This window comes from Nannizzia gypsea, genomic scaffold (assembly GCF_000150975.2).
Source record: "Nannizzia gypsea CBS 118893 supercont1.7 genomic scaffold, whole genome shotgun sequence".
NCBI classification, from domain to species: domain Eukaryota; kingdom Fungi; phylum Ascomycota; class Eurotiomycetes; order Onygenales; family Arthrodermataceae; genus Nannizzia; species Nannizzia gypsea.
The window spans coordinates 900,326-924,679 of NW_003345195.1; the positions used below are offsets into that span (position 1 = coordinate 900,326).

The 24,354-nt window shown below is 48.0% G+C and overlaps 9 protein-coding genes across 9 annotated transcripts; 4 read left to right on the forward strand and 5 right to left on the reverse strand.

The window, feature by feature from the left end:
• Positions 1-808: 808 nt before the first annotated feature.
• MGYG_07638 (hypothetical protein) lies at positions 809-1,354 on the reverse strand (the record flags this gene model as incomplete). Its single annotated transcript, XM_003170346.1, has 3 exons — positions 809-851; positions 929-1,177; positions 1,239-1,354. 3 exons carry the CDS (start codon positions 1,352-1,354, stop codon positions 809-811), a joined length of 408 nt encoding a protein of 135 aa, XP_003170394.1.
• A 1,056-nt stretch (positions 1,355-2,410) lies between these two features.
• On the forward strand, positions 2,411-6,003 carry MGYG_07639 (hypothetical protein; the record flags this gene model as incomplete). Its single annotated transcript, XM_003170347.1, has 4 exons — positions 2,411-2,450; positions 2,506-2,659; positions 2,718-4,633; positions 4,688-6,003. 4 exons carry the CDS (start codon positions 2,411-2,413, stop codon positions 6,001-6,003), a joined length of 3,426 nt encoding a protein of 1,141 aa, XP_003170395.1.
• Positions 6,004-6,829: 826 nt separating this feature from the next.
• MGYG_07640 (hypothetical protein) lies at positions 6,830-7,346 on the reverse strand (the record flags this gene model as incomplete). Its single annotated transcript, XM_003170348.1, has 3 exons — positions 6,830-6,900; positions 6,971-7,025; positions 7,104-7,346. The coding sequence occupies 3 exons, from the start codon at positions 7,344-7,346 to the stop codon at positions 6,830-6,832; spliced, it is 369 nt and encodes a 122-aa protein (XP_003170396.1).
• Positions 7,347-8,086: 740 nt separating this feature from the next.
• Positions 8,087-9,270, reverse strand: MGYG_07641 (extracellular cell wall glucanase Crf1/allergen Asp F9; the record flags this gene model as incomplete). Its single annotated transcript, XM_003170349.1, has 2 exons — positions 8,087-8,366; positions 8,456-9,270. 2 exons carry the CDS (start codon positions 9,268-9,270, stop codon positions 8,087-8,089), a joined length of 1,095 nt encoding a protein of 364 aa, XP_003170397.1.
• Positions 9,271-10,442: 1,172 nt separating this feature from the next.
• MGYG_07642 (microfibril-associated protein) lies at positions 10,443-11,945 on the forward strand (the record flags this gene model as incomplete). The annotated part of the gene is made up of 1 exon (XM_003170350.1): positions 10,443-11,945. One exon carries the CDS (start codon positions 10,443-10,445, stop codon positions 11,943-11,945), a length of 1,503 nt encoding a protein of 500 aa, XP_003170398.1.
• Positions 11,946-12,395: 450 nt separating this feature from the next.
• Positions 12,396-13,249, reverse strand: MGYG_07643 (transporter particle subunit trs31; the record flags this gene model as incomplete). Its single annotated transcript, XM_003170351.1, has 2 exons — positions 12,396-12,888; positions 12,960-13,249. 2 exons carry the CDS (start codon positions 13,247-13,249, stop codon positions 12,396-12,398), a joined length of 783 nt encoding a protein of 260 aa, XP_003170399.1.
• A 608-nt stretch (positions 13,250-13,857) lies between these two features.
• MGYG_07644 (hypothetical protein) lies at positions 13,858-15,628 on the reverse strand (the record flags this gene model as incomplete). Its single annotated transcript, XM_003170352.1, has 4 exons — positions 15,526-15,628; positions 14,442-15,375; positions 14,106-14,382; positions 13,858-14,047 (listed from the first exon to the last, which is right to left on the reverse strand). Exons 1-4 carry the CDS (start codon positions 15,559-15,561, stop codon positions 13,858-13,860), a joined length of 1,437 nt encoding a protein of 478 aa, XP_003170400.1. The 5' UTR covers positions 15,562-15,628.
• Positions 15,629-18,860: 3,232 nt separating this feature from the next.
• On the forward strand, positions 18,861-19,439 carry MGYG_09161 (hypothetical protein; the record flags this gene model as incomplete). Its single annotated transcript, XM_003170353.1, has 3 exons — positions 18,861-18,950; positions 19,174-19,259; positions 19,301-19,439. 3 exons carry the CDS (start codon positions 18,861-18,863, stop codon positions 19,437-19,439), a joined length of 315 nt encoding a protein of 104 aa, XP_003170401.1.
• A 537-nt stretch (positions 19,440-19,976) lies between these two features.
• On the forward strand, positions 19,977-21,214 carry MGYG_07645 (hypothetical protein; the record flags this gene model as incomplete). The annotated part of the gene is made up of 3 exons (XM_003170354.1): positions 19,977-20,093; positions 20,803-20,829; positions 21,083-21,214. The coding sequence occupies 3 exons, from the start codon at positions 19,977-19,979 to the stop codon at positions 21,212-21,214; spliced, it is 276 nt and encodes a 91-aa protein (XP_003170402.1).
• Between the last annotated feature and the right edge of the window lie 3,140 nt (positions 21,215-24,354).

Here is a 24,354-nt window from a genome sequence, read left to right on the forward strand (position 1 = left end):
ACTTCCTTTCTTTGGCGTTTCATTCTACAGTTTCATTTTTGGTATAACTGACATCGAGTAAATAATATAGCGATTAATATCTAAGATAATCTAGCCCCTTTTTCTTCCTTTTCTGTTTTTCTTATCTTCCGGAGTATTCTCTTGTGTCGCTCTTTACTCTCTTCACCCGGACTTATATATAACGCCAATATCTTACCTCTACAATAATACTTACTTTTAATCAAATTGTCCAAACCCCCTGAGGTTGGGTATATGCGTAGAGCCAATGAGGTAACACGTGACTGATTGAGCCGGCAACGCAGAGAAGGCTCAAATAAGGCGAAAGGAGAAAAAGTAGTATTTAATATGCCTTCGTGGATAAAGGCTGTAACTTTCATCATATTCTGCGGATGTAGCATCTTCTCCAGGGCTTGGCTATTATATCGCATAAACCCTAACATTCCACCAAGTGTAACAAACGGCCGGTGCAGGATATCCGGCTCATCCCACCATGGACTCCAAGGGAAAAAAGAAATCGCAAAGCAAAGCAGCATGGAATTTGGGAAGGAAAGGATAGGGACAAGAAACGCCGAAGACGCCGACATGCTAGATTAAGAGCTTCCATGGTATATGCTTAAAATGGAAGTAAGACATCACTTCGCGGACTAGGCCTGTCTCCCGCAACTTTAGAGCGATTTGTTGCATCATGATTGCCGCATTAGGATGAAGGTATTTAAGTGGTTGAAAGTCTAAGCCATCCGGAGGTGGCAGATTGGCGAATGTGTGTGCGGACCGCATAGTATAGAGCTAAAGAAAGGCAGAACGGAGCTCAACTTAGAAGAACCAGGATAACCGAATCGCCTCTCAAGAACCTAGACAGCCAGGTAAGTATCGTGCGGCCATATAATGGCAAAGAGGGAAGCTCCAGTGAAGCCGTGCATAGACATACATCTTGCTAATAAAGCGATCTTTATTGACACCTTTGCCCTTGCCACCCTTGGGCTTCTCAGTCCACATTTCCTTGACGTTCTCTAGCACCATGTTACAGTGACGATCAAAAGCCTTCACACGCGCAAGGAGCTTGCGATTGTTACGACATGAGATCAAGACTTGCGAGTGGGCGCGGGTAGCTGTCTGGAGGATCGAGAGGGGGCCGGTGGTAAGCTCATGTTCTTCGAGAACAGAGACTTCGTATTCACTATAGCGCGTACCAGGTTAACTTATCGCCCATCGTCATTATTAGTTATTGCACAAGGTACAAAGTCAGTTGAACGGGTGCGGATGCCAAGAAGGGAGCAACGACGGCCGTTAGTGTGTGGTGTGGTTGAAGTTGGCGATAGCTTCGGGTTTGGGAAGAGGAGAAGTTCGGGGACATTCAAACGGCCAATGGAACGTACGTCAGCTCACTGCGTGGCTTGTTAAGGAGATCTCTAAAGAACAAGAGCCAGAGGTTAGCAGGTATACCGCAATGCGCTGTAGCAGCAAGGCCATCCGTTGCGCGGGGAGCGAGACCGGTTGAGTCATCTGATTCGACGGTGAATGGGAGCCTGCTTACTGAATCTTAGTGTCGGACATCGTGGAGAAAGCTATAAAAGGGCAGCAAAGGTACGCTCTTTTGTGTCGACGTCTTAGTCCTGCTGCTGGCTCTTCGTCTTTTCGCTCGTCTTTCTTCTGCTTCTTCGCAGCAAAGAAAAGTCAACAAGCCCTAAAGGTTTCCCATATCACGTGAATATTAGATAATTGCCAAGATTTGCGTCCGATTCAGGTTAGCGCGTCACGCGTCGGCTGTTTATTTTTCCCAACCGGAAAGCGCGTTGGACTTGGCGCGTCACTAGTCTATATCGGGAAATCTGCTTCCCATTCACGCGCGCTTAGGTCAGCAATCTCGAATATCGCGTTTGGCTTCACGACTTTCTACCTCGTCTTTTACTCCAACCTCCTCTTCTCCATTTCCAACATCCCCTTCCTCTTCTTCCTCCTCTGCTTCTCCCTTTCTCCCACAAACACGCGGTTGCTAGGCTGAGCTCGCGTGAGAGGGAGTCCATTGAAGGGGTTGCTTCCATTTTTCTACTTCTCTTTTCATCTTGTTTCTCATTAGGTACATGGTCCTGGTATCGACAACTCCAGCCAATTCCATTATCGCCATTTTACTCTTCGCCCCGGTGCTCAAGTTATGAAGCCGATCAGCCTACGCGGGACAGACATCACTCCTACTCAGTGACTCATTCACTGAGGACATCAGTCCGCCTCTGCTTTCACCATCGACAGCCCGCCGGCTTCCTTGGACAAACGGTCTTGCAAGCAACCGGCACCTGGAGAAATTTGATAGAATAAGCCACCCAGCAGTCAAAATCACATCATTGAAGCTTTATTGCCTTCTTTTTGCCTTGATTTCCGTGACTCTTCGATATCCTAGTTTGCAGTCAGAAATATGGAAAACGAGGAGGGTATCTCTGTTCGGCCTATGAGGCGTGAGTGTTCCTAAGCAGCCCAAGGACCAGGCCCTGATACTAATCTTCTCTGTAGTGAAGGTCCTCTACACGTTCGATAACGAGAGCAAAACAAACTGTCTTGCCAGGTGGCCGCATATCCTAGATATCCAAACTGCCTATCTTGATGAAACTACGCAGGTTGGAGTGATTGAGCTGAAAACCTGCATTCAAACAATCGTCTCGGCAAGGTAAGGCAACAACGTGTTTTCTCTCTGAAATAATGTTTTTTCTCTAACCCCCGCATAGCCCTGAATTGGTTGCGAAGCTTGGACGGGATTACACGGTTTACGCCTACGACTATTCTGAATATGAAACTCCTTTGGTCGGCCAGGGAATGCTTTCCTGGGTTTTGGCTTCTGCCTCACCAACACCAAATGCCCCCGCACACCAATCCAAAACCATTGTCACGGGACGAGTTTGCAAAAATTCTGGGTTATTTGCTAGGGGCGCACAGGAAACCCTCGAAGTCAAGCTTCGCCTCGTCCCCGTACCAACCGTCCTCCAGAGTGAATATCTTGAGAGCATGCAAAAATACCGTGAGCTGAGCAATCTCATACCACATGATTTCGATGCTCAGGCCTGGACAGCCTTCTTGAAATCAAATCCTGGGCTACTTTCAGGCTTCAGTTCATCCCAGAATGTAGCTGAATTAGAACACACCCCACTCGACAGGTCCGGCCTGGAGAAGTTACAGCAGCTCCTAAGCGATGGCTCGACGCCTCGTGAACTACCCAATGTGGGACCTGGTAGTTTCCGTGCTGATTCCCCAGCACATTTCTCTCACAACGCCCCAAGCCGGGCGTCAACGCCAGGAGTGGCTATGTCGGCTAGCCAACAAAAAAGGCCAGCAGATGAGATAAATCGTCCCGGATCAAGAGCTTCTGTACTAAATCCAGACTCTTATAGAGTTACTAGCCGAAGGGGGTCTATCATGTCAAGCTACGGCAGCGGCGATGAGGCCTCAGAAGGACCAGCGCCCAAGAGAGCAAAACTGGTTCGAACCGATATCTCCGGTGGCGTGAATACAAACATCGAACGTCAGCCTAACTCCCTCCGAGTGGCCGCAAGCACAGCCGCATCCGTAAGGATCCACCGCCCAACACCAATTACCCAGCGAGACCACCCATTGCTATCAAACGAGGAACCCGTTCGTCCACCCACTCCCGTTCCATCACTTACCCAAGGTCCCAATCGCCGGAACCGAATTGCTCCCAGCAATTTGCGCCGTCAGTCCTCAGGCCGGTCTGACTTTTCACAGAACTGTCCTCTAATCGCTCCAATGCCTATGTCAACTAACCGTCTTGCATTTGATTCACAAGCCACCTCTCCAGAAGAACCTCAGTACAGCATGCTTACCGATACACCTTTTAATATGCCTTCATCCCCTCCTATCATGGAAACTAATTACGCCCAGGCCTCAAGCCCGGGACTTCCTCCAATGTCCGATCATGACTCAGGCTTCATGAGCGCTCAGTTCGATTCGTTAATTGACGACGACAATTATAATGACACCGCAAAGTCTCATCAAAATGGCCCACACCCATCCACGGAACAACCTAAAGCCCTTATGAATGGTGTTCAACTTGAAAGCTCTGCTGGAGACTCTGCACTGGCACTCCCACCTCAGCCAACCAGAATATCAAATTCGCGCCCCTCCTCGAGAGCCAGCATGAGGTCTGTTAAATCCATAGCTCCCGCCACCCAACGGGCTGCTGTACCCGCTGTTGTTCCCGCTAGTGACCCAATCCGGCCTTCCCAGTCCTGGCAATCACAATCTCAACAACTCCACCCACTAGCAAGCGAACTCCCTTCTGTATCTACTCCTGGTCCGAGTCAGCAGCACAACCCAAAACCTCGCAGCGGAGCAGGTGCTAAACGGACCAAACAAGTACAAGCTCGTCTCGAACAATGTATCCGCGAAGGCACCGTTCCTCCATACTGTGAAAACTGTGGTGCCATTGAAACTCCAACTTGGCGTCGTGCCCATGCGAAGGTTGTCCCGGCAAACGCTGAGCAAGCCGAGGCGTATAGCGGCGATCCAACCATTCTTTTTTGGGAACCTTCAGAACCGGAAGAGGATGGATCCCATAATTCGATCAAGATATATAAGAAGTCGCTCGCCCATGACGATATAGACTTTGTCCAACTTCTACTTTGCAACTGTGAGTATTAAGCAACTTGGATTTGTCTGTTTACTATGTATTAACGTTTTATAGCATGTGGGTTATGGCTCTATAAATTCAAGACCATGCGCCCTGAGCATAAATGGCACAAAGGAGTGCCAAAGGACAAGCAAAAGCGGAAGTCGATCCGAGTCCAGCCATTAGAGACCCGCTCTCGTCGCAAAGCTCGTAACGCCGTAGGAACCGAGTCTTCGCCAGGCCCTTCGGAGGCCTCGTCTCCGGACGCCGATGAGGGTGCCACTACACAGGCGGAGAATGATACCCAAGCAGAAGTTGATGCTGAGACCAATAAAGGTAACTCAAAGCAGACTGAGAAAATAAGGGCCAGTAGCGCTGAGCCACCTAAGTCAGCAGAGAAACACAATCGTTGGCGTGACGAAGATCCGTTCGAAGCATTAAGACGAGCTATTCAATCCAGCCCTGCCAGAAATATGGATTCGCGCAAGCCCCAGTTCTCAGAGACACAGCTCACTCCCAAACCAGTTCGTAGAGCATTATTCTCCTCGAACAAAGATGGCGAATCCATGAAATCCCTTAGCGACTCCTTGATCAATGGCTTGCGTCGGAGCCCCCGGTCAGCCCAGAAACAGCCTACAAGGCCATTAGATCAGGAAAACATTCCCCAAACACCTGCCGATGGCCTTGATCACCTCTTCAAAGATGCAGACGATTGCAACGCACTTGAGTTCCTTGGCAGCCCAACTCCAAACCGTCGGAGTAGGTCAATCCGGTCCAAAAAATTACATGAGGCTATAACCAATGCATCCCCATCTCAGAAATCTACTCGCTCTGTAATCCAGGGCTCAAAAGACGACAACCGTCAACCCAACTCGACAAGCCCGTCTAAAGGGCTCGATCCTATGGATAGCATGGTTCTTAATTTCTTGGCTTCTGACATGGATTCTTTTACCAACACAGACTCACTGTTCCAGTTTGATGCGCCAAAAACTCCCACCGGTGACAGCTGGGCAAACTGGGATCCAAATGACTGCATCCCTCAAGATGACCACACATCTCATTTACATCAAAAAGACGTCACCAATACCCCAAACTCGAGGGATAAGTCTAAATCGGGGAAAAACAACCCCGAAACCCCAAGGCGTGCCCGTAGTGTGCCAGCCATCTCACCTTTCAAGTCTTTCCTTGAGAGTGAAATCAACGAGATATCAACTCTTCCAGAGTCTGAAATATTTGGCTCGGGCTCACTTGTTGATCCACAGTTGATGAATCTATGGTCGAAAGATAACGCCAACGCTTCTCCTCGAGCCAATGGTACCATGGAAGGCCTTGATCCAACGGTCTTCGCCGCAATGATGCAAGAAATTCGGAATTCTGCTAGGAGTCAATGAATAATTAGACTCGAACGCAGTATTTTCCATCCACCCTATCGTTACCTCTGTCACTTTTCTTTCTTCTTCAAAAATAAATGATAGTCACCACGACCCAGTGTCATTTGGATGGCACCGTTCCAGCCGTGCCCGTTTTTGCTGTCAGGGATGTATCCTGTTGGATTGTAACTTCCCTGTTTTCCTGTTTTGCTTGACTCCTTTACGTTTATGATGATAACTTGTAGTATATTAACGACCTCATGTTACTAGCGATGCATATATTTGAGGAGGGCGCTGATCGAGTCGATTGTACTCGCTACCATTGATCGATACTACGCGCTTCATACTATGATATTACTGTCACTCAATAGATATCAATTAAAGCCATTTCCTTCCTGGAGTATTCGTTAAGTAATAATTAGTATTTGAATTTAAACTAAAACAAATAAAGGACGATCTACCGCCGGGTCTCGTCATAAAGGTTCACTTCGTCGTACGATATTTACTTTATTTAAATGATTGGGTTCATATACCAGAATTTGACAAATTTAAACATTGAATGCAAGCTGATTTCATTAATTTCATTTCAGAGTGCTCAATAAATCACTAGATAACACCTCGGGTATCATCGTGCTCTCCCAACAATGCCAGATTACTCAAAAAGAGGACTGTTTGTGTTTATGTACTCTAGTTTTTCTGAAATCTAGAAAATGAGCATCAAGTTCCATGGCTGGTTCTGTCCTTTGTCCCTTTGACGAGTGAAATTAACGTCATATAACTTGACTCGGTGCGGTTCTGTAGGTAGCTATTTGCGCCCAAGGTCGTCCACCATGATCACCGAGTGATCTCAACCTGAATCGTAAAAAATAGTCTTGAATCTATGAGTGCTTTCCACGACTTGCTCGTAGATTTTATAATCTGTCACATTGACACAGGACGTTAATTTGGTTTGATTTCTAAGGAAGGAGAATCATAATGGATAACTAACCAACTTCATGTGGGCTGCCACAATCTGTAGCTCCAAATACTCTGAGGCCAAGATTCTACATCACGATTTGGCACAGCGTTAATTTCTAGGTATCCCATGAAATGACTTTTCTCTATTCTAGGGAAGCACTCACACCCTCCACCTCCACAACCTTTCCCACTACATCCACCATCCTATCCATCTGGAGATGGGAGTCTCTGTTTAATATGAGCGTGATATCGCCATGGTCGCCACAGGTAATGGTAGCGTATTCTCCACGTAATGAGGACACCCTTCCCAGGATTCGTACTGCACTCGGCATTCGACCACTTGTCGGGCCTGAAGAATAGAACTGTTGAAGGTATTCTGGGAGAATGCGGGGGGTAACGAGAGACATTTTTGTGTTTGAAGAGTTGATATTGATTTACTCCAAGTGAAATGGGAGACTGATGGGTATCTGTATGTCTTTCTTAGCCGGATGATCTGTATTGAATCTTTGCCCTGAAGACTTTCTTCTCGTTGATATCAATATCCTGCTTCCGAACAGGGAGTTGTTCATTTAACACACGAAAACGAAACGCGGGTACGCGTCGATGACTAATCCCAACTTTGTCGGAATCGGACCATATTTATGCCGAAATTAGATGAGGCTGAACCTTAAGGAGACAACGGCAACTTCCAAACTCTCCCGAATGTACTCTGTCCCCGTACAACTTGGAGCAGCTGGACGCTCATTGAGGTCTTTGAAATAATATTAAACAATTTATTTGCTATACACAAGTCCCCCCAGTATGCAAGCGTTTCGCTTTCATAACTCTGCTCAGAAAGGAAGTAATAAATAACATACTCGCCAAAGCAACCTTGGGGAATGGACCAAAAACTCGATCGAGGGGCTCTCCGCAACAAACAGGACCAAGAAACACATGAGAAAATGTAGGTGCAAAAATACTAACAGAAGATGAGCCAAGGGGGAAGGGGAGGGGGAGGGGGAGGAGGAGACATGGAAAAATGTCCGCACTAACGGTACAGAGAGGCGTGGGACAGGTATATGACACAGGGAGCATTGGACCAGCCAAAGGCATAAGGGACCGCGCGAGAACCGAGAACCAGCGATTAGAAGAGGGGTAGAATGCTCTATCAGCTACCGACTGGCTTATACTTGTGATTCCACTGGGTCCTCATGGCCATGACGTTGTTTTGGTCTTCAACAAACTTGCTGTTCTCCATGGAGAACTCTCGTCGTCCGGCCCGGCGTTGCTTGACACAGCAGAATGCTATGATCCCCATAGCCAGAATAACTGCTCCGCCAATTGAAGCATAGACGGCGATTTTAGCTGCAGCTGGTAGTTCTCGCCATCTCTGCGCCAAAGACTTTGGTGGTGGCTTGTTGATCTCGTTCGCGATATCAGAAACACCACTAAACAGACAGAGCCGTTAGTATCAGCCATCCAAAAACATCACCATCGTCATGGAGACGACGGAAGCGAAAAAGAAACAGGAACTTACTCTATCACTTTAATACTCTGCCAGTCACCGGACCTGTCAGAATACTCATATTCTTTCCCTTTATGTGCGTCAACAACCTTCAACTTCTTGACACTCATGATATATGGCGCTTTGTCATAGTCGATTTCGCCGCCCGCCCATTCAATGACACCTTTTTTGTTCTGCGGATCACCACCAGGCCAGATACCCAGGCGCACAGTTGCGGGAGTTTGAGGGAAGTTTTTTCCACCAAGGGCTTCCTCGTACATCAGGGTTCGGACCAGCACGGTGTCGATATACCATTCTATTTTTTCCGGCGTCCAGTTGACGGTATAGTTATGGAAATCATCCATAGCTCCCTTAACGTCGAAATTCTTACCGCGGTCATAGGACGTAGTATTTCCCTTGCCAAAGTAGTTGGTTTGAACTCTATCTGGCTCCGAGCCAACCCATTCCCAGTCGATTTCATCCAATACTTCTGACTGGATGACAACACTGCTAACGACACCTTGACCAGTCGCGGCTTTCATATGGACTTCAACGGTACCAAAAAAGATATAAAAGAAGGACTGGATAGTTGGCGAGTCGAGTTGCTTGCGGATCGTGAAGTTGGAGCCTTTATCAGAGATTTCAACAATTCCATTGGTAGTATTCCAGATATTAGGGTTCAGCGAGTTGTTAAGGTACGTGGTGAAGTTCTGTCCCAAAGCTGGGGCGTTAGGGCAGTCATCTTTCTCCAACGGGTTGCAGTACGTGAACGTCTGGCCTACAACGGTGGATAAGAGACAGGACAAAAGCCCCAACGACGACAGAAGGGAAATGCTTCGAGAAGCCATCATTGTGAGACGTTATACGACGGTCGTCAAAATGGCAGCAGAGAAGGTGCACAAAATAACGAAAGACGCGTGCAGATTCACAGGAGGCTCTGTTTCGGTTTTTTCCTTTTTAAAGAGAGGACGCTATCAAGAATCAGTGCGACCAAACGGACATGAAGGAGAGACAATAGGCCACGCCCCTCAAGAGGGGAAAAGACTGATAGCAGCTGGTGGTGATGGTGAACGAAAGATGGAATTCGATGTCGAACGATCGAACGTCGATTGCAACCCCCTTCCCTTCGTTATTATATGACGGGGGCTTTCGGACCATGAAACAACACTCAACTGGGCCATGCTGGTTGGCCTATGGTGGATCCACTTGGCATTAGTCTGTAACTGGGACCTGGCCACTAAGCCTTCTGCAGCTTAGTACCCCCAGAAGTGGTTGAGATTCCAGCAACAAAGATGAGCTATTATTGGGAGATTTAAAAAAGGGGGGCAGGCCTTATTTTCTGCAGTGGCCCCTGAGATCGCCTGCAAGATGAATATTGAAGAATGGAACGGCTCCCAGGACATTCTGCGAAAATCCGGGAGTTGCACAGCTCATCAGCAAGTATCCGGAGTAATCAATAATCCATGCATGGATCGTCATGAATTCCTGGCTCCCTTCCTAGTCTTTCATCAAAACCCCTTGATGCCTCGTCAAACCGGCAAAGGACTGACAAATTTCGGTTGAAAACCTTTTGCCTGAGGCCGCCTAGTCCGCCACGAAGGCAGGTTGTACCGTCCGCGTCACTTGGCGTCCTCGCCAGTGGCCAAAGTCAAAAAAGCCTTTTGCTCTATCGCCCGTATAAACACTCTATCACACTTTATGTGGTCGCATGCAAATCAGCCGAAGATCCAATAACTCAATGAAATTATCTATCACGTGAAGGTGTCTCATCCCTTAGGTTAGAATGGATTGGATGACTAACCGATAATTGATTATATAATACATTTTGAGGAAATAATGAAGCCTATTATTAGCTATCGATTTATCGATAGTCAAGGAAGGTCCAAGCTTCAAGATTTTTGATAGACGAAGAAAAAGACCCAGCGTCGTTTCAACAAAAGACACGCTCACCAGCAGCTGCCTCTGCACCCCACTACAATGTTGGTTGCCATATAGCTAACACGTATATCTATCAATAAGCATGGCTCCTCCCTCATTCCCAAGTTTTGGTCGCGGCACAGCTGCAAAGCGCATGCAGCCAGCAAAACGATATCGACCCGGCAAGCCCATCGCAGATGAAGTTGAATCGTCCGAAGAGGAAGATGAGGAGGAAGAGGAGGTAGAGGAGCAGAAGCCCAAACAATTACCGCAGAGCCGGCCTCCCCCAAGCTCTAGGAACATCACTTCTGGCGTTCGACAAGTCAAATTGGAAGAGGAGGCAGAAGATGAAGAGGGATTTGTGACGGAAGAGGAGGAGGATGCTGTCGATATCCACCCTAAATCTTCAGCACCGGTTACTTCTGACAGGCTGCACACCGGCGAAGTTTCAGTAAGGAAACAGGAAGCACAGACGTCGGAAGTCGAGGACGAGTCAGAGGAAGAATCAGGTTCAGAAGAGGATTCAGAAGAGGATTCAGAAGAGGAGTCTAGCTCAGAGGATGAAGGTCCGAGGAGACTACTACTTCGCCCAACATTTATAAAAAAAGGCGAACGTAAAGCCGCTGTGACTTCAAGCAATGTTGGTCATATTGCGACGTCTTCATCTGCCCTCGACCCTGATGCGGAAGCCGAAGAGCTTAAACGGCGGAAGGATAAGGCAGACCTACTGATTCGCGACCAACTAGAAAAGGATGCTGCTGCTCGGATAGCTGGTAGAAAGACATGGGACGACGACATTGACGAGACAGGTGCAGGAGTTGATGAGAACCACATTGACGATACGGACGGTGTTGACCCGGCAGCTGAACTTGCTGCCTGGAAATTGCGAGAGCTTAAGCGAGTCAAACGTGAACGCGAAGCCATCGAAGTTGCCGAAAAGGAACGGGAAGAGATTGAACGCCGTCGTAACCTAACTACTGAGGAGCGAGAGCGCGAAGATCGTGAATTCATTGACAAGCAAAAGGAGGACCGAGAAGCTGGGAGAGGAAAGGCTGGGTTTATGCAACGATATTTCCACAAGGGTGCCTTCTTTCAGCCTGACTCGGAGAAACATGGTCTCACTGAACGAGATCTTATGGGTGGCCATTACGTGGACGAAATTAAGAACCGCGAAGCGTTGCCAGAATACCTCCAAGTCAGGGATGCAACAAAGATTGGACGCAAAGGCCGGACGAAGTATCGTGACTTGAAGACGGAAGATACTGGTAGATGGGGGGTTGAAAACTATTATCGGTCAAATGCGCCTGCTAGCAGTGCTGCTCGATTCGGTATTAAGGACGAACGATTCCTACCCGATAGTAGGGACGGAGATTTAAGGAGACCATCTGGACCATCAGGAGCAAATGCAAGTGCAGTCAAAGAACGCCGCCGTCCCCGCTCTAGGTCTCGTTCGCCTCGCCGTCGACAAGACCACTTGAGCTCAAGATCAAGATCTCCTCCACGAAGAGATCAGCATCGGGATGATGATGGCAGAAGCCGAAGGAAACGTAGCCCTTCGCCATACCACGATCGTGATAAAAGGCGGCGAGTAGACTCTGTATCGTAGCATGTATATTTTCAATTATTTGTTTCCTGCATAGCACTGTTTTTATTATATGCATTGTTTGGGAGCTAGGTTGTGTATATTGGATCCAACATGTACTTTTTCAATGTCTTCACAGGGGTGTTCTAAAAATGGGTATATTTAGCGTCAGCATTCTATCTCCTTTTTCAACCCTAGACTAATGCTCGACATTGCTTCGTTTGCGCTGAAAGCCCAAGTGTGGCCGAATGTGTGATGAGCTGAACTTCGAGCGCTCTCTATGTATTTCGAATAAATAACCCCAACCCCAATGTTGACCCTTCCCTCTCTAAAGGTAGCTTCCCCAGCCGTGAACGCCTCGCTCTGAAACCCAAGACAACACATAAATGCCCCCCAAAATGCATGATCCGAAAGAGGTTCACTTTCGATCAATGGCTGACATGGAACCCTTATGGCAATAAGTAGAGAGCAGGTTTATTTAATTCCAGCTCGCTCCAAAGTCTTTTCTCTTTCCATAACGGAGTCTCCAAATTTCACCAAAAACACGGTTCGGCTGGGCCACATATCGTTTCCTTGATTATGAGCGGTCACAGAAGCCTCAAAGCCGCAGCCATCGCATACTCCTTCAATGATACCGGCTACAAAGGCCGCACAATTTAACATGTTCATCTCTTTTGGCACCGATATATAGGTATTTGTTAGGGGATCGTTGTCGGTAATCATATATTCATTAGGTGTATTTGGAGAGACGGAATGTTCAAGGGCGTCTGCCGGGCGTGAGAATAGGAGTTTCCATAAAGGCCCATGGATCAGCTGTAGGAGTGGAAGGATGCGTAGCGGTCTAACAGGCTGGTTACTTGAGGAAGACTGGGACGTCAAGGTGCTCGTTGTCGATGAGCCAGTTAAGGATCGGTATAGTAGTAGGTCTAGCAGACGAAGTCCAAGAGGATAGCCTTGTTCGTTTAGTCTAAATAGCGAACTATCAGCAAAAACGGCAACCTCGTCATGTGTATTACTTGCAAGGTGCAAAAGTTTTACCGTCTTTCTAGGTCTTGGATTCCTGTAACTCTTCTTTGGGCGTATACCACCATCTCGGAAAAGATATAACCAAAGCTGGCCTTGCTAAGTTCTGCATTTCGCGTGCGATTCAAGTTCCGGTCATATATAGTCTTGCGATTGGATGGAACCCGCAGTCCTGTTGATGGTTGGCTCTGCGACGGTTGCGGCGAGCGTGGAGGAGCTGTCTGTCCTCCCTGTCCGCTTAAGCCAGTACCAGCAATGGCACCCGCAGAGGAGGCGTGTACATGAGCCTTTGGGGGCGCGCTCATCGTAGTTGGTTGCGGGGGGTACCGTCGGGTGTTTGTCAACGAAAGAATAGCCAGCCCCTTCCTTTACGCAGATGTTTTGCAGGCTGAGTAGCGGCGTTGTAAGCGTAATATACCTTTGTAGCCGGTGATTTAACGAGTTAGGCAAGAAATGTTTGCTCAGGGCCGGGATATCTTTTTGTTCATCAATTGGATGTTATTTGACCCGTTGCGGTGTTCGGTGTGGACGAGGTTGAGTTAAAAGAAAGCTCCCGCACCGCCAAGAAGAGCTCAAGCACGAGCTAGCTAGTTACGCACCACGCTTGGTGAAGGGTAGTAAGCAACCCGTTGGTGGTTTGTATTTTGGTTATTTATTATCTTATAGGGGAAAGAATATCTAGAGGCTCTGGGTAGTAGTCCATGGTGCGTTGAGTGACCGATGATGATAGCCTGTGCCTGTGCTATCTGTCCATAGGTTCTGTCCATGTATTCCAGCTTAGATTGTGTCATACCATTCCGCTTATCTTTCAAATATATACCTACGAATAGAGAAATATCCATACCACAATGCAGCTAGTTAGATATTATAATCCTACTTATAACTAGACTAATTCACGCATTAACCAAAAATGCTAAGAGGTATTAGGTTGCTCCAAGTACTTGCTGTCATATGGCTTTTGCTGTCTATGCCTGCTATTCCAGTTCAACGTGCGGGAAATATTTTGAATCCATTCATAGCTGCGGTGACCGGAAGGTATCACATTGGCAAATGGGAACCTAGACGCAGAAATTGTAACGTAATCTCCGGGATGTAGTTCAATTCTATAGAGCGCGAATGTAAGTTAAGGCACAACTTGGATTTTAAAGGATAAGCACGTACCTCTCGCGGCCATCAAAACTCGCCCAAGAGCTGGTCCGGGCATCATACGGAACTCCTATACGCAATACTATGGTATCCGGGAGTATTATGGGCCGGAAATTGAGCGTATGAGCACAAATTGCTGTAAGAAGGATGACAGGGTTTTCAGGGTGTGATAAGGAGCCGCCAGCGGCAAGGTTATATGCTGTAGAGCCTGTGGGGGTAGCAACGCAGACGCCATCAGCCTGAACGGACGTAAAATGTTCGTCGTCACCAAATATCTCGAGAGACGACATCGCTAAAAAAAGTCACGGCGGTTAGACAGAGGCAAATAGAGGGAAGTAAATTGTCACATACTTGGATTTGGCCCACGGTCAACCACTATCTCGTTTAGGATTTGAAACATTTTGTCTGGGGAATGAGTAACGTTGTCTTCTGACTCCTCACCAATCAGTTCTTCAGCCAGGTCTCTTTCTATTTGAGGTTGACCAGAGGACCTCTGCCGGCTCCGCATTACAGTGCATTCGAACCGCAGCCGTAAGCTGACAGTAACCCCTTCAGTAAAGGCCCGCTTTAGTGTTTCCTTGTAATCATCGAAATCAAATTTCGTTAAGAATCCCAGTGACCCAAGGGAAAATGATAAAACTGGGGGCACCACACGCTGGAAGAGCCAGCTCGCGTATAGCACCGTCCCATCGCCGCCGAGGGTAATAACAAAATCGACTAGGTGATGGTGATCTTCAATGAGACAGTTGTCCCAATACTTTAGCCTCTGCTTCGCGGTGGGCTCCTTTTTGCATATGCTCTGTGCATCGAATTGGGTATCGTTTTCCAGCCTCTTCTCTACGTAAACTGTGTAAGGAACTCTCTGCTCCGGCCCAAGGAGCCAGCTTGTGACCTCTTTGGTCAATCGAGCCAGACTCTGGTCTTGAGGTTTCGTCAAGATGAATATGCTGTGGACATTGAGCTTCAGCTTCAGGCTGCCGAGCTTTTTTGACAATGCCCGCACGTTCCACGCCATATCCGAGAGCTCTCTCTTCGTCAGGAGCCGGGAGGACCCAGAGGTATTGTCGCCACCATCTTCGAACTGGGGCCCAACCGACCGCGTCACAGCCTTGCCATGTTCATCGATTTGGTCGAGCTGGACAGCCCGAGGCTGACCTAGCAGGGAATGCACAAAGCAAGCTGCCTGGTCTGATGTCTGCGTTTCGTGTCGACGGGCAAGGCGCGGGGTATCGGGAGAGACAAACGAGGATTTGCGGCGATGACCGCTGTCAGACTCGAACACTACCTGCAAGAAGGAGGTTGCGTTAGCAGTTCTGCATTGCATATCGAACAGGATAGGCTAAGGCTGGGTGCAGCAAGCCGGAGATGGCAGATGTAGCTCTCTTTTCTTTTATGTTAGTGCCTGCGGGGAGCATGGCACAGACATAGTACCTACCTCCAGGTGATGGCGAATCTCGGCATGATCCTCCATGAGATTCCGTGAGTGTTTGTGAGACTATCTAGGGCAGGGAGATTGTACAGCTTGCATCTTGGGAGCTTCGGGAAAACTAGTTGGTTTGTCTGAACTGCTTTCTCTAAACTTATGACAGCATTTCTTGATGGTTGAACTAGTTAGCGACGGACGAAGTTCAAAGAAGGTTTTTAGCCTCGGCCTTATTTTGATGACAACAAAACATACAAATAATGATGTAGTTATTGTATTACTCCGTAGATATTTATGGCAAACACCAGCACCAGCGACCAACAGCTTGCCATCCGGATAAAGGATACATACGCTCTGTGAGATATACAAACGCGAGTCCCTTCGGGAACGGACGGTAGATTTATTGAAAGAAACACACGCACATCAGAATCAGCAAGGGCCGGGTCAATACATGTACGGAGTACAACAATGGGCTTCGCACCTCAGCGCAAGTAAGAAGCACGAAGATAACCTGGCGAGAAAAATTATGATAGATAATATACGTACTTAAAGAACAGGAGATGCTGTGTTGCCTTGGGCCTTGTCGGCATGCTGTGGGATCTACAACGTTTGCGGACTTGGAGTATACACAAAACCATAGGGTGGATGGAGTAGGCTAGCCTACAGCCTCATCCCGAGCCCTCCACTGCAAGGTATAGTTATACAGAATACAACATCGATCTTGTTCAGTGTTGCAATAACCGCCTGGTCAAGCCACTTGGACACAGCTCGTAAGAGCAGAGATGCGTTGAATGTGTTATCCCTTGGGGGTATCCTGGCACGAGATCCATAGTCAAGGGAAAAAAAAAAAAAAAAGGGTAACTGGCAATGAAAGCCAACGAAGACTATGGGGTCAAGGGGAGGGAGAATTGGGCATTTCGACCAACAGTTATCCCTCACTTGTGTTCATCTGGGATCTTCACCTACTCAGTAGGACGATTACACGATACCGGATGCAACCCCAGATTCCAGACTGACACCCGTGCCTGCTCAGCCCTCTCCTATATGACGAGTGTGCCAGCCTGTTTCTTCATCCCATCCGGATCGAAAGGTCAGCCAGAACATCCTTTCCAGGTGCGGTTCCTTCAAGCGAGATGCCGAATTGGATCAGCTTCCCTTGTGGCAGCAGCAAGATATATTAAAATGGGCTGCCAGCTAGATGTCAAATATATTCCGTGTGCGGTATCAATATCGCCTCCATCACAGAACCGACTATATTCTCAAAAGCGGCAAGATCTTGCGATGCATCCACATATGTGCAACGGTTTTGATGGAAAGGGAGCATTAATGACGAATAGATCGAGAAGTATATGGCGAGCCGTGTTTATTTTATTTTCGTATCTCGCCTTTTTTGGCCCAGCAAAAAGAAAAGATGAGAAGAAAAAGGAAAGAAGGCAAGAAAAGCGGGAAAAAGGAGAAAGACGATCTGACCAGAATACCTATCTTGCCTGCCTGCAGTGCAGCGCAAATGTTGAGTAACCTGAAGCCCAAAGTCCCTTACGTGGTGACTGCATGGAAGTTTAATGTGATAGCTGGAATCTGCATTCCTTCCGAGAGGGCTCGCGACGTCCATTATCTTATATTAAAAAGTGGCCTGTTTATCTTCTCCCACCCTCCTATTTTTGACTTCAAAGGTCACCAACTCGGTCAGGTTGCACATGATGGCTATTTCCTTGGGCCCCGACAATGGATTATGAATCGATCTGGTATCGCGTTGAACACCCTCCAGCAAGCCTCCTCTGTACTATCAACGAACGCATCTTGGGCCAGGCGACTTTGATCGACGAAGATTCACACAAGGGACATCATAGGACCTTTTATGTGTTTTGTATGGATAGACTTACTCCGTACTTTGTACATGCATGGAAAACCTCAAAATTACCCAGCCAAACCTTGCTTAGCTGGTCGGCTGGTGGGGTTGGTGTATCAACAGCGTTCAAGCCGTGAGATGACTGTGGAGACCCCATGGGAAATATAATAACGAAGGTTTCATCGCAAAAAAAAATAAAAAAGGGCAGAAATGAAAATTTTGACTCGTGAGAAAGCAGGCAGGGATCGAGGGAGGGGAATTACCAGATGAATATCCAGATGCCCAACGTGTTGGCGGAGTTACACTTGCAACAGAGAGGCGAAGAACGAAACAACAAAGATCGAAGCGAGAAGTCAAGAGGAAAAAAGGAAAGAAAGAAACGAAAGTGGGAAGGAAAGGAAGACAGAGAAGTCAGCTGCGTGCGTGAGAGCCGTGAAATTGGCCGTTGGTGTCTGATCCGCCCTTCTTCTTCATCAGCCATAAAAGGCCCAAAAGGACAAGGAAGGGAGCAAGCAAAAAACATGCGGTGAACAAGAAAGCGAAAAGGAAAAAAGGGCTTCCTCAGATCTTGAGGTCCGTGGGGCTTTAAACTTTCGAGAATCAGAAAGTGTGGCCTTGTGCGGCATCGGTTTGCTCCAAATTGTCTGTCTGTCACGGAAAATCCTGGTGCGTGGTAAAGGATGCAGAGAGTTGGTGTTGGGTACTGGCCATGGTGCTGGATGCCTGGACAAGCCGGGATTATCTCGCTGCAAGCAAAGAAGCAAGGGCTCCTCCTAAAGGGTATTGGATATGAACAAGAATAAAGGGAGTCTCCAGCGATGAAACGTCCGCGGGGCCTGCGCTGAGCGGACAGACATTAATACTACTACAGCATGTGCTAAGATGCGTGAAGGAGAAAGATCTTCGGTCAATAACTATTAGAGTTCCTTCACAGGACAAGCAATAGCAGGCAGACGTATATATACGGAGTATATATAAAGTCACCGGCAGCTGCGTGGACACCAATCATAAGGTTTGCTTGACTCTACAGAGGAAGTGCGATTTCTTTCTTGCCCGCCAGGGTAGCCGTCCTATCCATGCCCAAGATTTGGGAGGGGTGAAAGGGATAAGTTGCAACTTTCTCCCCCCCGAATGTGTCGAGCCAAAGCCCGGGGGGTTCTCGGATGGAAACGCCAGAACCAGACTAAAATGGTGTCGAGCTCACATACGGAGTATATACACAGACATATAATAATACGCTGGACTATTATGTTGACCCTCGGGTAAGGGATACCAGGCCCCTGATTGGTGGTGTTTTCGACTCTCCTTCTTCTATGGAGCTAATATCGCCACCCAACGGAGCTGCGCGAATGGCAAGGGGAAGGACTATCATCTGATTGCATACAAACACATTATGCTGGCAAGGTGCAGCTGGTGCATACGCAGATTTTATACAAGTGAAAGAAGGAAAAGCAGCATATACGGAATATGTATGTGTCGGCATAAAAAAAGGTTGCCTATGCCCAGCAAGCAATACAAGAAGACAAAAAAAGAAAGCAGCTTACATCATGCCTCAGGGAAGGGAAGCAAGTCCCCCGTAAAGAGCAAGGTGAGTCACAAACCCCCGACTACTATCTCAAACTAGCCTGTGATATCACCATCGATGGAAGTGCATATCAAAACACTAAGTTGGAATTGAAATGTCGCTCGCTCCCTCGGTCACAAAGACCAAACAAAAAAGCCTGTTAGCTGGCTCCTTTTCTCGCAAAAGGGCGCAACAAGACAGCAACAAAGCCCTTGCGCCTTAGCTCATCCAAACCCCAGGTGCACAGGGAAGGCAAATCGAAGGAGGATGTCCTCCGTTTACTCCGTACACGAGGCAGCGAGGGAATGTCCAACAAGAAATTGCCATGCTTCGGTAGGCAAGTTAAATTTAGATTGGCTGATGTGTTTGACCAGGAATGAGAAACTCCCAGATGGCAAGTTGCATGTCAGTATACTTCTTGCCTGGATCAAAGCATGGTTAGGCATTAGAAGGCTCAAAATCCCCGCCAAGGTTACTGGGGAGGGAAGAACCGAACATCCATCTGAATCCTAGGCAGCGGCTATGGACATGGCAAATTGACCACTAAAATTTGGGCATGCAGCTTTCAGGGTTTGGCTGGAATCCCAGCTTTGGAATCCCAGCTTAAGGATCAAATTTGCAAAAATAAAAAAGGCAGCAAGGAGAAAAAAAAAGCAAGCGGCTGTAAAAATAAATGCTGCAAGCCCACGATATGATCCATGGGACGGAAAGGGGATACCTGCGCAAGTGGGCCATAGGGATGACAAGCGAAACGTTTTTCGATTTACGTTTTTACACTTCGATGTGGAGGTTCTAGAGAATAAAAAAATTGTGCCGGCCGCGTGACAGAGATGGATAGAACGGAAAGATGGAGGGACGATATATTTGAAATAATGCTACAACAACGACTTATCTCTGTGATCTACCCCGTAACTCAGTAGTGCGCACGGTGTAGAAAGGCGGAAACAGAAAAACAAAAGGGAAAGGGGAAGAGAGATCAATCAACTGGCGGTTTCGTTATTCCGTGCTCCAGTAGTTGGAACCGAGGCTAGCGAGTAAATACGTTTGGAAATGGTTTTTGGGACGCTGGCGATGCCTTCACTTATTACCGCATTCGGAAGTAGGAAGCGGCCGGCCATCTTCCAGATAGTGCAGGCCACTATTTCCAGGCCATTATTTGAGAGCAATGTATGTACTTCGTACGTGACGAGAGGGGACATGCGTAAGCAGGCTGGGGCGTCAAAATGCCGAAGGGCGGCGATGTCAGCAATGTGCTAGACTCCGTAATCAACTAGCCTTGTCAGAGTTGTAGTTGTTATACTTAGAATGTTGTATAACATCGATGCACCTGGTGGACGGAAGTAAAAGGGCACCATCGTCAACCAGAAAGAGGAAGCTAACTAAAATATCATATGTAAGTAAGTTGGAGGATAAGAAAAGAGAGGAAGATGAAAAAAAGCAAAAGGCCAGAGACCAGCCATGCGCGTGGAACTCTTCCCAAAAGGAACCTGCGGGCCTTTTGCAACTCTGTTTTATTATTTTTGTGTTTGTTAGTAGGTCAAGCCATGTTCTTCGAGTGCTTCGATTCGTGAGAAGCGATCATTGGCACTTGGGGGCGGCTCCTTTTGAGTCGGATGGAGGCACCCGAACTTGCCACACAAGCGGTAACTTGTCCATGTCCGTGGACTCAGGGAGGGCTAAACAAGTTCTTTTTCCCCTTTCCCGTATTCCTGCTCTATTTGGAGTGGCTCTCAAGCACCCAAGGAAGCGGAGAGAGAAGGCTCAAAGCGAGGACTTGGGGGCTTTCTTGATTTCTTCGGTTATTATCTTTATATTATCCCACTGCCTCAATGAACCGTTAGCAAGGGAAAGGACGCGTGGATGAAACGGTTCACAGGTATATACGGAGCTACTTCGTCATTATGTATGTTCTCCGTATGGACTTACTCCGTATACTATACTTACGGCAGAGGGGACTCCGTATAGCCTCAGTCGGGGTCGTTACGGATACTCCGTACGGTACTCCGTACGCCTGCCTTGCTTGCTCCGGATATATGTATACATATACAGCCCCATGTCAGTTCTGGGTCGAGGTCCCTGGATGAACCCTGGCAAGTCCTCGTCAGGGCTGAAATAAGTACATGTATACTCCGTACTTGTATAACTGTAAAGAATAGTATCACCAGGGCGGGCCCTGGATCGTATATCCTTCATCACCGTCGCCGTCATCCATCGACTGGCCGCTGCTTGTTCATGCGTTGCATGCGAAGGAGGAAGAAGAAAAGAAGACGACGGACAGCACATCCTAAAGCGGCAGCTGGGGCTACGCATCCCTTTTTATGCCGTTAGTCAGCCGTCTTGCGGTGGTAATACCGTGTACTGAAACCCGACACGACAGCCAAGGTGGTAAAAATACCACGTATATATTTCGCGGATGTGACGAGTTTCGCCCCCTTTATCCCCTTATACAAAGCAATACCCATATCCATATCCATAGTCCAGAGGAGTCCAGGATAGCAGTGGTACATACTCCGCAGTTGAGAGGTTTATACTCACTTTGTACTCAACCCTTACTCCGTACATCCCTGCCAATGGCCGTGTAAAATGGCCATCACGCTTTTGATACCGGCGGCAGGGGGCATCTGGTTGCGTCGATCGATATTATTACCAGCGAGTTGAAAGCGTATCTTCCGTATATATAGGTACCTGCCTTTATTTGCTCTGTCTGGCACCCTCATGAGAGAAGAATAATGCTCCGTATTCGGCAATATGTATCCTCTTTTCTCAGCCCCATTCTCACTGGCTTCGAGAAGGACAGGCATCTTCTCCCGGCTACCAGGGCCTGGCGCGGACCTGCCGTGTGTTGCCCACAGATAGTTGCATACCACTTAAGATTAGTTGAGTGGAATGGGTAGCATTCCGTAAACTTGAAGAAATAAAATAGTACGGAGTAGTAATAATAATAATAATGAAAAGAGGATGCAGGATACCAGGCCTATCAGTTTCCAGTTCGAGGAGCTTTGCCGCCTGGACGCCTTGCTCCTGTGAGAGTCGCCGCCCAGCCTGCATATCACATTTCATTCATCAATCTTCTTCCTTTGACCCGCTAGCCCGGTCCCGTACCAGTCTCATCACAGACTCGAGCGCAGGAGAGGGAGGTGGCAGGAAGAAAGCAGACAGAAAGGAAGGAAAAGAAAAATGCTGTAGCCTGAGCGACCTGTCGATACTTGGTACGGTTTTTTATCTTCCGTTAACATATGTATGCAACCTGCATCTTGCATTCCCCATGTGCGACGCAGTCGGTGCAACTATTAATCTAGGAGCCAGCCTATCCGTATCTAGGTTGTGATTGCGACATTCGCTTCGGCGAGAGTTCCGCTGTGCTGGTGCGTGCCGCAGTGTATCAGTTCGACTGGTGTTTTTGCTCTCCATCCTCTCTGTTGTCGGTACATTACCACGGAGAACCAACACTTTCAGCTGGTAAGGGGTGATCTGAGCGTGTTGGCGGGCGCTTAGGTTTGTTTTTTTTTTTTTTCGCCCTTTCATACGGAGTCCCGATATTTGCCCTTATTCCTCGTCATCGTTGGAGACATCCCCTTCTCCCCATAAAAGACATAATTAGTATCCGAGATCGTTTGTTCCACTTCTATTCCGCCTCTGCCTTGTTGTTTCATGCTACCCGCCTTTTCTCTGTCCTGCGAAAATCATACATGGAGTGATATGATTGTGTGTGTGTGTGTGAATAGACACGGAGTATCACAGTAGCGTATCCTGTGGGTCGTGGCATGTTTCTCCGTCGATAAAAAGCGAGCGTCAGCATCGTCTCCTGCTTTTTGCTGCTGATCGCGCCTGACAGGAATCACTCCTAGCTCCGTACTCCATACTGTAGTCCCAAATGGCGATAAAATCGGCAGCCTGTACGTATACTCACTTCGTAACACGAGAGGAAGGGGATGCAGCCTGGCCACAAGGTTCGCTCTATTTACCTCTCAATCAGGTAGCTTGACGAGCGTGGCGTAGGGGGAAGCCAATAGCCCAGGAGACGAGCGATCTGACGCTGTTGGCTGAGGTGCTGCAGGCTTGGAGGCTTGGGGACTGAACTTGCATCCATCCATCGCCATCCATGAGAGGCAGAGAAAGCCAGACAGGCACCCAGACAAAAGAGGCAGAGCAGCCCAGCCGGGTACCCCAGGGAGCTGATAGTATGCAAGCCAACAGTTTGACCACCACCGGAGAGGAATATACTTGGTCGTTGTATATCATTTCTTCTTCCTCTTTCCTCTTTTTTTTTCTTTTATTTTATTTTCAACGCTTTGGCACTTTCGATACGGACGTGCGATGTTTGTTCCCCATCGCTGGGAACCGGGATGCACCTTGGTCCGTTCATCCACGCTCCCGTCCAGCTGCTGTTTTGCCTTGCTCTCTTCCGTGGAGAGAGCGAGAGAGACAAGCCGGGCTAAATCAACAAGAGACAAGAGAGATTGTCCATCGTAGGCCGGCGTCTGATTTGATCCCTGAAACAAGAGCCTGTCCTGACCCCTCCGCCTGTTCTCTGGGCTTCCAGCTTCGGTCCAGCAGCTTTCTTCTAGCGTGATACCGCTAATGTAAGACACTCCACGGGCAAATAATTAAGTCGACAGGCAGTGTTGAGACGAGACTTTCCAAGCGTCTCCCTGGCGGAGATGCTGGGTGCTGGTGCTGGTGCTGCCACCCCCTTAAGCCGTAACCGATGCTGGCTCTTGTACCACAGCCATCCACCGAAACCGCTGCGTCCACATCGAAGGAGCCCAAAAACCCTAGATAGACCCACGCTCTCTCGCGATCTGGATCCAAGCACTGGATTGGCGTCTCCGAGAGATTAAAATACGGCGGCGCGCATCACGTCACAACCATGGATGGCGGGCGGTTCGGTGGGCGTCTTTGTCTTTGCTTCTTCTCCTTTCTGTCGGATTACTCTGATTTCCTTTCTGTAACTAATGGATATATGGGGAGTGCGGAGCCGTCTGTCTGTCTGTATGATATTTTCTTTTATATTGCTTCTTCCTCCTCTTCTGCATCTGCTCTGGCAGGAAGCAAAGCAGACGATGGCTGCTCCTCCGGCTTGTCTCTGAGCTCTCCCAGCAACCCTGAACTGAACTATCAAGGATCCCCGTCGCCTGGTCAAACACAAACAGGCCCGGGTGCATGGCGGCTGCTGGAGCCATGGGTCGTCCTGCCACACTGCATGACGCTGTTACTTCTTGTTCTTCTGCTTCTTTTTTGGCTTGCAAAAATACTTAAAATAAGAATCACCAAAAGAAAATAAAAAATCATATTATTCAATGCCCGGGTGGATGGGCCTGGATACTTACTCCGTCCGTTCCTCCACTCAGGCGTCTTCTACTTCTTTCTGCTTCTTTTGCATGTTTCTTTTTTTTGGCCTTTTTGCTTATTTTTTTCTCCTGTCGTC